The sequence below is a fragment of the Pseudophryne corroboree genome, chromosome 6 (assembly GCF_028390025.1).
Source record: "Pseudophryne corroboree isolate aPseCor3 chromosome 6, aPseCor3.hap2, whole genome shotgun sequence".
NCBI classification, from domain to species: Eukaryota; Metazoa; Chordata; class Amphibia; order Anura; family Myobatrachidae; genus Pseudophryne; species Pseudophryne corroboree.
Genome location: NC_086449.1, coordinates 376,588,812 through 376,604,468, shown reverse-complemented (window position 1 = coordinate 376,604,468; position 15,657 = coordinate 376,588,812). Strand labels below are relative to the sequence as shown.

At 44.5% G+C, this 15,657-nt stretch overlaps 1 protein-coding gene across 2 annotated transcripts in view; it reads left to right on the top strand.

The window, feature by feature from the left end:
- The window catches only part of LOC134932375 (uncharacterized), a 287,377-nt gene that overhangs the window by 223,870 nt on the left and 47,850 nt on the right, over nt 1-15,657 (top strand). For both annotated transcript variants that reach the window (XM_063926742.1, XM_063926741.1), the window contains one exon: nt 12,962-12,999. In XM_063926742.1, coding sequence (XP_063782812.1) covers nt 12,962-12,999 — 38 coding nt within the window. The remainder of the gene's footprint in view (nt 1-12,961; nt 13,000-15,657) is intronic.

The following is a 15,657-nucleotide window of genomic DNA, read 5'->3' as shown; positions in this document are numbered from 1 at the left end:
CAGCAGCGGGGAAGACCAGAGGGAGGGGGGGAGGGTGTACCTGGCACTGGGGGGAGCATATTTGGCACTGGGGGGGGGGGCGGGCATATTTGGCACTGGGGGGTATATGTGTATCTGGCACTGGGGGGGGGGGGGCGCATATTTGGCACTGGGGGTATATGTGTACTTGGCTCTGGGGGTGGGGCATATTTGGCACTGGGGGCTATATGTGTAGCTGGCACTTGGGGGGGGGGGGGGATGGATATCTGGCACTGGAGGTATATGTGGCACTAGGAGCACAGCCCTAGCAATAAGCATTACCCCCTGGTTACAAGCACAACACCCAGCTCATGAAACTTTTGGCAACAAGCATAACACCTACCGCATGAAACCCCTGGCAACGAGAATGACACCCTGAGCATGAACACCCCTGGCACCGTGCATGGAACCAAGAGCATGAAACCCCTGGCAACGAGCAGGTAATTTTAAAAGTAATTAGAAGCCTTACTGTAGGACTTAAATGTGTAATGGGCATTGCGGTGTGTGGCATAATGTATCACGGACATTGCGGTGTGTGTCATAATGTGTCACAGGCATTATGGTGTGTGGCATACTATATCACGGGCATTGTGGTATAAGGTCTCAGGGGCATTGCAGTGTGTGGCATAATGTATAACGGGCATTGCGGTGTGTGGCATAGGGTATAACGGGCATTGCGGTATGTGTATAGTATACGGTGTGTGGTATACTATATCACGGGCATTGTGGTATAATGTCTCAGGGTCATTGCAGTGTGTGGCATAATGTATCACGGACATTGCAGTGTGTGTCATATTGTGTCACAGGCATTGTATGTGCTATAATGTATCAGGGGCAGTGCAGTGTGTAGCATAATGTATAACTGGCATTGCGATGCCTGTCATAATGTGTCGCATGCATTACGGTGTGTGGCATAATGTGTCAGGGGCATTATGGTGTGTGGCATATTGTGTCATGGGCATTATTGTGCGTGGTATAATGTCGAACGGACATTGCAGTATGTGGCATATTGTATACTGGGCGTTACTATACGGAGGAAAAATGACAAATAATGTAAGGGCCACGAATCAGGATTATTTATTTCTCTTACGTCCTAGAGGATGCTGGGGACTCCGTAAGGACCATGGGGTATAGACGGGCTCCGCAGGAGACATGGGTACTCTAAAGACTTTAGAATGGGTGTGCACTGGCTCCTCCCTCTATGCCCCTCCTCCAGACCTCAGTTAGGTCTCCTGTGCCCAGAGGAGACTGGGTGCACTGCAGGGGAGCTCTACTGAGTTTCTCTGAAATACTTTTTGTTAGGTTTTTTATTTTCAGGGAGCACTGCTGTCAACAGGCTCCCTGCATCGTGGGACTGAGGGGAGAGAAGCAGACCTACTTAAATGATAGGCTCTGCTTCTTAGGCTACTGGACACCATTAGCTCCAGAGGGTCGGAACGCAGGTCTCACCCTCGCCGTTTGTCCCGGAGCCGTGCCGCCGTCCTCCTCACAGAGCCGGAAGATAGAAGCCGGGTGAGTATTAAGAAGAAAGAAGACTTCAAAAGTGGCAGAAGACTTCAGATCTTCACTACCGCTGCGTGCCATTGCTCCCACATATATACACACAGCAGGCACTGTAAGGGTGCAGGGCGCAGGGGGGGTGCCCTGGGCAGCAATATTAACCTCTAGGGACACTGGCAAATAGATTAGACACTGCAGAGGCGGTATATTGAAAAACCCCTGCCAGTATAAATAATTTGAGCGGGACCGAAGCCCGCCGGTGAGGGGGCGGAGCTTGATCCTCCAGCACTAACCAGCGCCATTTTCTCCACAGCACACTGCAGAGAATCTGGCTCCCCGGACTCTCCCCTGCTGAACACTGTTACAGAGGGCAAAAAAGAGGGTGGGCGGGGAGGGGGCACATTTGATTGGCGCAGTGAGTGTTTTTTTATATATATATATATATATATATATATATATATATATATATATATATATATATATATATATATATATATATATATTTTATATATATATTTATATTTTATATATATATTTATATTTTATATATATATTTATTTTATATATATATTTATTTTATATATATATATATATAAATATTTATTTTATATATATATATATATATATATATATATTTTTTTTTTTTTTTTATATATATTTTATATATATATATTTTATATATATATATATATATATATTTTATATATATATATATATATTTTATATATATATATATTTTATATATATATATTTTATATATATATATTTTATATATATATTTTATATATATATATATATATTTTATATATATATATTTTATATATATTTTATATATATATATTTTATATATATATATTTTATATATATATATTTTATATATATATATATATTTTTATATATATATATATATATATATTTTATATATATATATATATATTTTATATATATATATATATATTTTATATATATATATATATATATATTTTATATATATATATATATATATATATATATATATATTTTATATATATATATATATATTTTATATATATATATATATATTTTATATATATATATAATATATATATATATATATATATTTTATATATATATATATTTTATATATATATATATATATATATATATATATATATATATATTTTATATATATATATATATATATATATATTTTATATATATATATATATATATATATTTTATATATATTATATATATATATATATATATTTTATATATATATATATATATTTTATATATATATATATATATATATATTTTATATATATATATATATATATATTTTATATATATATATTTATATATATATATATATATATTTTATATATATATATATATATATATATATATTTTATATATATATATATATATATATATATTTTATATATATATATATATATATATATATATTTTATATATATAATATATATATATATATATATTTTATATATATATATATATTTTATATATATATATTTTATATATATATATATTTTATATATATATATATTTTATATATATATATATTTTATATATATATATATATTTTATATATATATATATATATATATATATATATATATATATTTTATATATATTTTATATATATATATATATATATATATATATATATATATATATATATATATATATATATTAAAAGGCTGTACTAACTGGGATTTTATTCCAGTGTCCGGTGGCGCTGGGTGTGTGCTGGCATACTCTCTCTCTGTCTCTCCAAAGGGCCTTATTGGGGGACTGTCTCCATATAGATATATCCCTGAGTGTGTGGGGGTGTCGGTACGTGTGTCGACATGTCTGAAGCGGAAGGCTCATCTAAGTAGGAGGTGGAGCAGATGATTGTGGTGTCTCAGTCGGCAACGCCGACACCTGATTGGTTGGATTTGTGGAATGTTTTAAATGCAAATGTGCATATGAGATTGGACAAGGCAGAGTCCAGGGATAAGACAGGGAGTCAATCCATGGCTTTGACTGTGTCACAGGGCCCTTCAGGGTCTCAGAAACGTCCCCTGTCCCAGGTAGCAGACACTGATACCGACACGGATTCTGACTCCAGTGTCAACTACGATGATGCGAGGTTACACCCAAGGGTGGCCAAAAGTATTCATTATATGATTATTGCAATAAAAGATGTTTTACATATCACAGATGACCCCCTCGGTCCCTGACACGAGGGTATGCATGTTTAAGGAAAAGAAACCTGAGGTAACCTTTCCCCCATCTCATGAGCTGAACGCGTTATATGAAAAAGCTTGGGAAACTCCAGACAAGAAACTGCAGATTCCCAGGAGATTTCTTATGGCATATCCGTTCCCTGCACAGGACGGGTTACGTTGGGAATCCTCACCCAGGGTGGACAAGGCGTTAACGCGCTTGTCCAAAAAGGTGGCGCTACCGTCTCCAGACACGGCAGCCCTCAAGGATCCTGCTGATCGCAATCAGGAAACTACCTTAAAATCAATTTATGCACATACGGGTGCCTTGCTCAGACCGGCAATAGCGTCGGCTTGGGTTTGTAGCGCTGTAGCAGCTTGGGCAGATACCTTGTCAGCTGACATTGATACCCTAGATAGGGATAGCATTTTATTGACCTTGGGTCACATTAAAGACGCAGTCTTATATATGAGAGACTCTTCGAGAGACGTTGGACTGTTGGGTTCAAGAGCCAACGCCATGGCGATTTCTGCTAGGCGAGCCCTGTGGACACGCCAATGGACGGGTGATGCCGACTCAAAGAGACATATGGAAGTTTTGCCTTACAGGGGTGAGGTTTTATTTGGGGAAGGTCTCGTGGACCTGGTTTCCACAGCTACCACGGGTAAATGTACTTTTTTTTACCTTATGTTCCCCCACAGCAAAAGAAAACACCACAGTATCAGATGCAGTCCTTTCTGTCGCATAAGTCCAGAAGAGGTCGGGGCTCTTCCTTCCTCGCCAGAGGTAAGGGTAGAGGGAAAAGAATGCCTGCTACGGCTAGTTCCCAGGAGCAGAAGTCCTCCCTGGCTTCTACTAAATCCACCGCATGACGCTGGGGCTCCACTGAGGGAGTCCGCCCCGGTGGGGGCACGTCTTCGACTTTTCAGCCACGTCTGGGTTCAATCAGACGTGGATCCTTGGGCGATGGAAATTGAATTCCAGCTTGTATCCTTGGGATACAAAGAGGTGCCTCCTCGCCGATTTTTCAAATCGGCTTTACCATCTTCTACCCCAGAGAGGGAGATAGTTTTAGCTGCAATTCAAAAGCTGTATCAACAGCAAGTGATTGTCAAGGTTCCCCTAGTTCAACAAGGGAAGGGGTACTATTCAACCCTATTTGTGGTTCCGAAACCGGATGGCTGTCAGGCCCATTTTAAATCTAAAATCCCTAAACCTGTACTTGAAAAAGTTCAAATTCAAGATGGAATCGCTCCGGGCGGTTATCTCCAGCCTGGATGGGGGGGATTTTATGGTGTCACTAGACATAAAGGATGCATACATTCATGTCCCCATATATCCCCCTCATCAGGCGTACCTGAGATTCGCTGTACAGGACTGTCATTACCAGTTTCAGACGTTGCCGTTTGGGCTTTCCACGGCCCCGAGTATTTTCACCAAGGTAATGGCGGAAATGATGGTGCACCTGCCAGGCAGCGAGTCACAATTATCCCGTACTTGGACGATCTCCTGATAAAAGCGAGATCGAGAGATCAGTTGCTGAAATGCGTGTCGCTCTCCCTGAGAGTGCTGCAGCAACATGGCTGGATTCTCAATCTGCCAAAGTCACAATTGGTTCCAACGACTCTGCTATCTTTCTTAGGCATGATTCTGGACACGGAACAAAAGAGGGCTTTTCTCCCGATGGAAAAAGCCCAGGAACTCCAGAACATGGTCAGAGACCTGTTAAAACCGAAAAGAGTGTCAGTCCATCAAAGCACTCGAGTACTGGGAAAAATGGTGGCAACCTACGAGGCCATCCCCTTCGGCAGGTTTCATGCGAGGACATTTCATTGGGACCTTCTGGACAAGTGGTCCGGGTCCCATCTTCAAATTCATCAGAAAATAAGCCTGTCTCCCAGAGCCAGGGTGTCTCTCCTGTGGTGGCTGCAGAGTGCTCACCTTCTAGAGGGTCGCAGGTTCGGCATTCAAGACTGGGTTCTGGTGACCACAGACGCGAGCCTCCGAAGATGGGGAGCAGTCACACAAGGAAGAAATTTTCAGGGAACATGGTCAAGCCAGGAGGCTTGTCTACACATCAACATACTGGAATTAAGGGCCATATATAACGGCCTATGACAAGCGGAGAATCTTCTTCGCGAACTACCGGTTATGATTCAATCAGACAACGTCGCAGCCGTGGCTCATGTAAACCGCCAAGGCGGGACAAAGATCAGAGTGGCAATGGCGGAAGCCACAAGGATTCTGCGCTGGGCAGAAAATCACGTAAGTGCTCTGTCAGCAGTCTTCATTCCGGGAGTGGACAACTGGGAAGCAGACTTCCTCAGCAGACATGATCTCCATCCAGGAGAGTGGGGACTTCATCAAGAAGTTTTTGCAGCGATAACAAGTCTTTGGGGACTTCCTCAAATAGACATGATGGCGTCACGCCTCAACAAGAAGCTTCGGAGGTATTGTGCCAGGTCAAGGGACCCTCAGGCAGTAGCGGTAGACGCCCTGGTGACACCATGGGTGTTTCAGTCTATGTATTCCCTCCTCTTCCTTTCATCTCCAAAATATTGATAAGAAGAAAAAGAGTGCAGACAATACTCATTGTTCCAGATTGGCCTCGAAGGGCCTGGTATTCAGATCTTCAGGAGATGCTCACAGAAGATCCATGGCCTCTTCCTCTCAGGGAGGACCTGTTGCAGCAAGGGCCCTGCGTGTTCCACGACTTACCGCGGTTACGTTTGACGGAATGGCGATTGAACACCGAATCCTAGCTGGGAAAGGTATTCCGGAGGAAGACATCCCTACTCTGATCAGGGCTAGGAAGGAGGTGACGGCGAAGCATTATCACCGTATCTGGAGGAAGTATGTTTCTTGGTGTGAAGCCAAGAATGCTCCACTTGCTACAGACAGGAGTGGATATGGGCCTGAAGTTAGGGCCAAAATCTGTACCTTAATGGAGCCTATCTATATTCTTTCAGAAGGAATTGGCTTCTCTCCCAGAAATCCAGACTTTTGTAAAGGGAGTGCTGCACATCCAGCCTCCTTTTGTGCCCCCAGTGGCACCATGGGACCTTAACGTGGTGTTACAGTTCCTTAAGTCACACTGGTTTTGAACCTCTTCAAACAGTTGAGTTGAAATTTCTTACTTGGAAAGTGGTCATGTTGTTAGCCTTGGCATCTGCGAGGCGGGTGTCCGAATTGGCGGCTTTGTCTCACAAAAGCCCCTATCTGATTTTCCATGTGGATAGAGCAGAGTTGAGGACTCGTCCTCAATTTCTGCCTAAGGTGGTTTCATCGGTTTATATGAACCAATCTATTGTGGTGCCTGTGGCTACGGGGGACTTGGAGGATTCAAAGTCTCTTGATGTAGTCAGGGCCTTAAAGGTTTATGTAGCCAGGACGGCTCGGGTTAGGAAAACAGAGGCGCTGTTTGTCCTGTATGCAGCCAACAAGGCTGGCGCCCCTGCTTCTAAGCAGACTATTGCCCGCTGGATCTGTAACACGTTTCAGCAGGCTCATTCTACGGCTGGATTGCCGGTACCAATTCGGTAAAGGCCCATTCCACTAGGAAGGTGGGCTCTTCTTGGGTGGCTGCCCGAGGTGTCTCGGCATTACAACTTTGCCGAGCAGCTACTTGGTCGGGTTCAAACACTTTTGCTAAATTCTACAATTTTGATACCTTGGCTGAGGAGGACCTCATGTTTGCTCATTCGGTGCTGCAGAGTCATCCGCACTCTCCCGCCCGGTCGGGAGCTTTGGTATAATCCCCATAGTCCTTACGGAGTCCCCAGCATCCTCTAGGACGTAAGAGAAAATAAGATTTTAAACATACCGGTAAAACTTTTTCTCCTAGTCCGTAGAGGATGCTGGGCGCCCGTCCCAGTGCGGACTAAATTCTGCAAGACTTATAAATAGTTTTTGCTTACATAAGGGTTATGTTACAGTTTTGATCAGTCCCGGGCTGATGCTGTTTTGTTTCATACTGTTAACTGGTTCGTATATTCCATGTTATACGGTGTGGATGGTGTGGGCTGATATGAATCTTGCCCTTGGATTAACAAAACTCCTTTCCTCGTACTGTCCGTCTCCTCTGGGCACAGTTTCTCTAACTGAGGTCTGGAGGAGGGGCATAGAGGGAGGAGCCAGTGCACACCCATTCTAAAGTCTTTCTAGTGCCCATGTCTCCTGCGGAGCCCGTCTATAACCCATGGTCCTTAGGGTGTCCCCAGCATCCTCTACGGACTAGGAGAAAGATTTACCGGTAGGTTTAAAATCTTATTTTTCCTGTGGTGGCCAACGTGCAGGTTGCAAAACTGGGGTATAAAGGTAGTCTTTTCCTGCCACGCCCCTTTATGCAAAGCCACGCCCATTTCAGCAAAGCCTTCGGGGCGCGCAGTTTCACGGATTTACTAGTGCCAATTATGGGGGGCGCCAGAGATTTTTTTGGGTTGGGGGAGAAAAATTTCTAGTTACGCCACTGTCTCAATACCCTTCCATTTGTCAGCAAAAGTGATCTTTGGCCCATATCCTGCAGTCTGACGCTGACAGGTCAGACATTTAGGAGGGTGAGTTGGATTTGGAGGGGGGGGGGGGGGGGGATGTGGCTTTGTCACAGGGAATAGAGGCTCTTATAGATTCTATCAGAGATGTTCTGCATATTCCTGATAAGGTGTCAGAGTGTGAGGAATCTTATTTTAATGTAAAAAAATAAGTTCTCGGAGTCCTTAGTCACTTTTCTTGTGTCAAAGGAATTGAATACCCTGTTTGCAGAACCATGGGTTAATCCTAATAAGAATTTTCAGATCCCTAAAAGGCTGCTCTCATCTTTTCCTTTTTGCTCTGGAGTATAGGAAAAACTGGGAAAACCCACCGATAGTGAACGCATCAGTCTCTAGGCTGTCAAGTAAAATTGTAATGCCTGTTCCTGGTGCAGCCTCCTGAAAGACACGGCTGATCGTAAAATTGAGACTACACTCAAATCATTGTACACAGCTGCTGGGGTAGCCCAAAGACCCACTATTGCATGTGTGTGGATCACAAAAGTTATTGCGAAATGGTCAGGTAACCTAATTGAGGGGTTAGATTCCTTGTCTAGGGGGGATGTTTTACTCCTGCAGCATATACAGGAGTCTGTGAACTTTATGGTGGAAACCATAACAGAAATAGGCTTGCTGAAATCACGCACCACCGCTATGGCTGTGTTGGCACGCAGACACCAGGAAAGGCGTAGAAGGCCTACCATTCAGGAGAGGTCTTATTTGGAAATGAACTAGACAAATGGATCTCCACGGCTACTGCGGGTAAGTCTACGTATCTTCCTTCCGCAGCCCCCCCAGCCAAGAAGACTTATTCAGCTTCTAAGTTGCAGTCCTTTCGGACGGCCAAGTTCAAGGGCAAATCCAGAGGTGCGTCTACATCCTCCAGCGGCGCAAGAGGTAAACCATGCAGACCAGCAACTGCCAGTGCTCCGGAACAGAGCTCAGGCTCTGCTTTCTCAAAGCCTTCAGCATGACTGTGGACCACAATGCCTAAAAGGCTGTCAGGTGGGAGCCCGGCAAAAATTCTTCAGTCAAATCTGGTCCAGTTCGTGCCAGTATCCCTGGGTCATAGCTCTTATTTCCCAGAGCTACAGACTGGAGTTCCAAGAGCTCCCACCTCACAGATTCTTCAAATCAGGCTTGCCAGTTTCACAAGGGGCAAGTATAACTTTACAGCATGCCATCCAAAGGCTGGTACAGACTCAAGTCATTGTTCCAGTTCCATCTCATCTGCAAAACCAGGGGTATTATTCCAACTTGTTTGTAGTACCGGATCCGGACCGTTCGGTAAGACCAATTTTGAACCTCAAGTCGTTGAACTCGTACTTACGAGTGTTCAAATTCAAGATGGAGTCTCTGAGAGCGGTGATCTCAGGTCTGGATATCAAGGATGCGTACCTTCACATTCCGATCTGGCCGCCTCATTAGGCTTCTCTACGATTTGTACTGCAGGACTATCACTACCAGTTCCAGGCCCTGCCATTTGGTCTCTCCACGGCACCGAGGGTGTTCACCAAGGTGATGGAAGAGATGATGTTTCTACTCCGCAAACAGGGAGTGAACATAATTCCGTACCTGAATGATCTCCTGATAAAAGCACCGTCCAGGAAAAGGTTGCTGGACAGCATTGGTCTCTCAACCAAACTCCTCCAGGATCGCGGGTGCATTCTGAACCTTCTGAAATCTCACCTAGAGCCAACACGGAGGCTCTCATTCCTGGGAACAATTCTGGGTGGCCTCTTACGAGGCACTTCAATATGGAAGGTTTCACGCAAGACCCTTCCAGCTCGATCTGTTGGACAAATGGTCCGGATCGCATCTTCACATGCACCAGAGGATCCGTCTGTCGCCAAAATCCAGGATCTTCCTTCTGTGGTGGCTACAGACTTCTCACCTCATCGAGGGTTGGAGGTTCAGAATTCAGAACTGGATTCTGTGAACCAAGCCTCAGGAGTTGGGGAGCAGTCACTCAGGGGGTGCAGTTTCAAGGAAGATGGTCAAGTCAGGAAGTCATCCTTCCAATCAACATTCTGGAACTCAGGGCCATATACAATGCCCTTCTGCAGGCCTCACATCTTCAAGATCGGGTCATTCAGGTCCAGTCGGACAATGTGACGGCAGTAACGTACATAAACCGACAGGGCCGAACGAAAAGCAAAGCAGCAATGTCAGAGGTGTCAAGAATTCTCCTCTGGGCAGAGAGAAACGCTGTGGCGTTGTCAGCGGTCTTCATTCCAGGAGTAGACAACTGGGAAGCAGACTTCCTCAGCAGACACGACCTGCACCCGAGGGAGTGAGGCCTTCACCCGGAAGTGTTAAGGTGCTTGACACGTCGATGGGGATATCCACAGATCGACATGCTGGCCTCTCTTCTCAACAAGAAGCTCAAGTGGTATTGTTCCAGGTCTAGAGACCCACAGGCAGTGGCGGTAGACGCTCTGATGAATCCATGGGTCTATCAGATGGTGTAAGTGTTTCCTTCACTACCTCTGATCCCAAGACTTCTTAAGCAAATTAAAAGGGAAAAGGTTCAAGCAATACTCATTGCTCCTGACTGGCCAAGAAGGGCCTGGTACACAGGCTTTCTGGAGATGCTCCTCGAAGATCTGTGGCCTCTACCTCTTCGGGAGGATCTTCTGCAACAGGGCCCGTTCGTCTATCAGGACTTACCGCGGCTACGTTTGACGGCATGGACGGCTGATTCTAGCCAGGAGAGGGATCCCTAACAAGGTTATCCCGACAGTGATCCAAGCCACGAAGGGGGTAACGTCTAAACATTACCATTGTATTTGGAAGAAATAAGTCTTTTGGTGTTAGAGCAGAAATTATTTTGCTGTGGAATTTCATCTGGGATGTTTCCTACTTTTTTTGCAGTCAGGTGTGGATGTGGGCCTGCGTCTGGGCTCCATAAAAGTCCAGATTCCGGCCTTGTCCATTTTCTTTAAGAAACAATTGGCTTCTCTCCCTGAGGTCCAGACGTTCTTGAAAGGTGTTCTGTACATCCAACCTCCCTTTGTGCCTCCCACGGGACCTTGGGATCTCAATTTGATGCTGCAGTTCCTCCAATCGGACTGGTTTGAACCGTTACAGGAGGTGGACGTAAAATATCTTACGTGGAAGACCGGCACACTGTTGGCCTTGGCTTCAGCAAGACGTGTGTCGGAGCTGGGGGCTTTGTCTCACAAAAGTCCCTATTAAGTTTCCTTGAGTACAGAGCTGAACTCAGAACTCGTCAGCAATTTATTCCTAAAGTGGTGCCTGCGTTTTACATCAACCAACCTATTGTGGCTCCGGTTATCACAGACACCTCTGCTACTTCAAAGTCTTTGGCTGTTGTGAGGGCTTTGAAGAGGTCTTTCAAGCGAACAGCTCGCCACAGAAATTTGGACTCGCTGTTTGTTCTTTATGATCCCAATACAATTGGGTGTCCTGCATCAAAGCAGTCCATTGCACGCTTGTTCAGGCTTGCTATCCAGCATGCTTATTCCACTGCAGGTTTGCCATGTCCAATATCTATACAGGCCCACTCTCTACTAGGTCGGTGAGTTCTTCCTGGGCTGCTGCCCGGGGTGTCTCTGCTTTACAGCTCTGCCGAGAAGCTAGTTGGTCAAGTTCGAACACGTTTGCCGAGTTCTACAAGTTCAATACTTTGACCAAACTGAAGGTCCTCAGAGACCAATCAGTTCTGCAGGAACCTCGGCACTCTCCCACCTGGTTTGGGAGCTTTGGTACATCCGCATGGTACTAAATGGACCCCAGTATCCTCTAGGACGTAAGAGAAAATATGATTTTAATTACCTACCAGTAAATCCTTTTCTCATAGTCCGTTGAGGATACTGGGCGGCCGCCCAGTGCTTCGTTCTTCCTGCATTGTTACTTGGTTAAGTAATGTTGGTTCAGTCGTTGCTGTTCCTATTTCAAGTTTGGTTAGCTTAGTTTTTCTCTTGTTGTGTGTGCTGATTAGCAATCTCATCACTATCCTTCTCTATCCTCTCAAAGTATGTCTGTCTCCTCTGACACCGTTTCCTAGGCAGAGTCTGGTAGGAGGGGCATAGGAGGAGCCAGCCCACACTATCAAATTATTAAAGTGCCCATAGCTCCTAGTGGACCAGTCTATATCCCATGGTACTAAATGGACCCCAGTATCCTCTACGGACTACGAGAAAAGTATTTACCAGTAGGTAATTTAAAATCCTATTTTTTGTTTATGATTGAATGCAATTTTTTAAATGCTGTCCTTCTACTTATTCGAATCATCGCACCCTAGAGTATCAGATTTTTTTTCACCGCACCCCTAGGCCAAATGTTTCTTATCGAGAAATGTAGAAAGACATTAATTTAAGTAAATTGTGTTTATAGGTCATCCTTAGATTCAATTGTGTGGTGCGGGACATAATTTGCTTTTGTCTGTCCACATTTTATGACTGGCAGCCACCAGCACTGGTTTTGCCTATAGCATTATTCTAAAAAAATGTAATTGGTCCTGGACCACCAATCCAAGGCTCCCCTGCAAGTGTCCTGAGGCATCCCAGGGTGCCTAAGCACAGAGTTTGAGAACCACTGGTATAGTGTATGACCAGCGTAAGTAAACAGCATTGTAGCAATGTGCCTTTAGTCCACAGCTCCTATTTATAACTTAGTTATGTGTAAATGTACTGCTGCAACAGTATCTTAGTAACTCACTGTATCTTACTATTTAGATTGGAGTAAACAATACACTCTTCTACAGTGAGGTTAGGTAAGTGTGCCTCCTTAAGTAGTGCTAAAATGCTCTCACTGTAGATTTTGTGGTGTGGTTTGTGTTTTTTATTTTATATATCAATATATAATAAGCAGATGGTAATGTAAAATGGTATTAGTTTTAAATATCTTTAATCTGGCATGTTTCACAAATAGGGTTTTTTTTGTTTGTTTTTTGTTTTAAATAGTCTTCCAATTTATACCAACATAACAGCTATTTAAAAAATAAAATAAAATGTAAACCATATATTTTCTTTGTGGAAAGAAAAGCCGCACAAGCACGTACAAGTAATTGGACACCTGACTATTACACCAACAGGGACTGTAATGACGTATTCAAATATGAGTTTGATCCCCGTTTTGCAGCTCTAGCAGCTTTCGCTCTTCTTGGAAGGCTCTCCACAATATGTTGGAGTGTTTCTGTGGGAATTTATGCCCATTCATTCTGTAGAGCATTTATGAGGTCAGACACTTATGTTGGTAGAGAAGGCCTGGCTGGCAGTCTCCATTCCAGTTCATCCCAAAGGTGCTCTGCACGGGCCAGTCAAGTTCTTCCACACCAAACTCCTCAAACCATGTCTTTATAGGCCTTGCTTTGTTCACTGGGGCACAGTCATGTTGGAATAGAAAAGGGCCTTCCTCAAACTGTTGCCACAAAGTTGGAAGCATAGCATTGTCCAAAATATCTAAAGCATTAAGATTACCCATCACTGGAGATAAGGGGCCTAGCCCAAACCCTGTAAAACAGCCACATACCATTTCCCTCCTTCACCAAACTTCACAGTTGGCATAATGCAGTCAGGCAGGTAACGTTCTCCCTGCATCCGCCAAACCCAGACACGCCCAGCTGACTGCTAAACAGAGAAGGGTGATTCATAACTCCACAGAACCTGTTTCCACTGCTCCACAGTCCACTGTCTGTGTGATTTACACCACGCCATCCGACGCTTGGCATTGGACTTGATGTGAGCTTGCATGCAGCTGCTTGGCCATGGAAACCCATTCTATTAAGCTCCTGCTGCACAGTTTTTGTGCCTACATAAATGACAGTGGAAGTTTAGAACTCTTCAGCTGTGGAATCAGCAGAGCGTTGGCGACTTTTATGCACCATGCATCTTGACTCCGCTCTGAGATTTTACGTGGTCTTCCGCTTCATGGCTGAGTTGCTGTTCCTAAATGTTTCCACTTACTAATAATGGGGCAAATGTATTAAGCCTGGGGAAGTGATAAAGCAGTGATAAGTGGAAGGTGATAACGCACCAGCCAGTCAGCTCCTAATGGTTAATTTACATATTGGAGCTGATTAGCTGGTGTATTATCACCTTGCACTTATCACTGCTTTCTCTGGCTGGGTCCACAGGATTATCCACAGGATAACATTTGGAAATGGTTGAGCAACAGCGGAAATGGCACCAACACGGTCACAAGCTTTCTGGCCTCCCAGGATGCATCGGGGCTTCCCCATATAATCCCGCCCACTGACAAAGTCAGATCAGTTTTTTGCTTGGTGCGGCAGGAAGCCGCATGGTCACAGGGCTCCTGTGAATAAAGCAGCCTGAAGCTTTTGTTAATTTTATTTTTATAGACTTACTATATTTTTTTCGAGCGACTTCTCCTAACAGCGTCTTAAACGCATACTGGAAAGTCGCTCTGACAACTCCCCACCGGGTCGCAACAACGCTTACCTTCGCGGTAATAGTGCTGTCTCGACGGGCGTCTGTGTCGGATGTTCTAGCAGGTCCAGCAGACGTAACCAGGCTGGGCCGGAGCATGGGGGGGACGGTAAGTCTATGGATTTCCTCTTACTAGAGTGGTCCGGACACAGCTACACTGATTTGGTGGAGACTACAAACAGTGTGTTGATGCGCTGAACATCTCGAGTGCGACAGCGCTACACTCTAGGGATCATAGGCGCCAGGACTAGGTAGAGGCCGCGATCCTTAGGGTTTAAGTCAACAGGGGGATTCAGACGCTCTCCTGGCCGCCCCTCCTCCGAGTTCATGACCAGTTTCCGCGCGTCTCCCGTCCATGAACTTAATGACCTCCCTTCCGTCTCGGACGCTACCACGAGGGTACTCTGTCGCAGCTTAGACGCTGCGGTTGTGTACACTAGAGATCCCGCCTAGACTGAGTCGCAGGCCTTAGCGTCTGCATACACGTGGAAGTCGCTGAGCGTCCGTGTCCGCAGGGAGCGACTGTGTCCATTATCAGTTATACAAAGAGCGGTAGTGTACATCAGTAGCGTCTGAATCCACTCAGCGTCTCACGAGCGCATTTGCTTGGATATGAAAGTGTGGTGAGTCTCCCTGTATCCCGCTCTACAGAGGAAGTGTACACAGTACTAAAAATTCTCTCTACTTGTTAGTATGAATTGTTAATTTTTAGTACCTATTGCATATGAGATCTGTATATTACTGTGTTTTCTCTAACGTCCTAGTGGATGCTGGGGACTCCGTAAGGACCATGGGGAATAGACGGGCTCCGCAGGAGACAGGGCACTTTAAGAAAGAATTAGGACTACTGGTGTGCACTGGCTCCTCCCTCTATGCCCCTCCTCCAGACCTCAGTTAGAATCTGTGCCCGGCCGAGATGGGTGCACTTTAGTGAGCTCTCCTGAGCTTGCTAATAAAGTATTTTGTTAGGATTTTTTATTTTC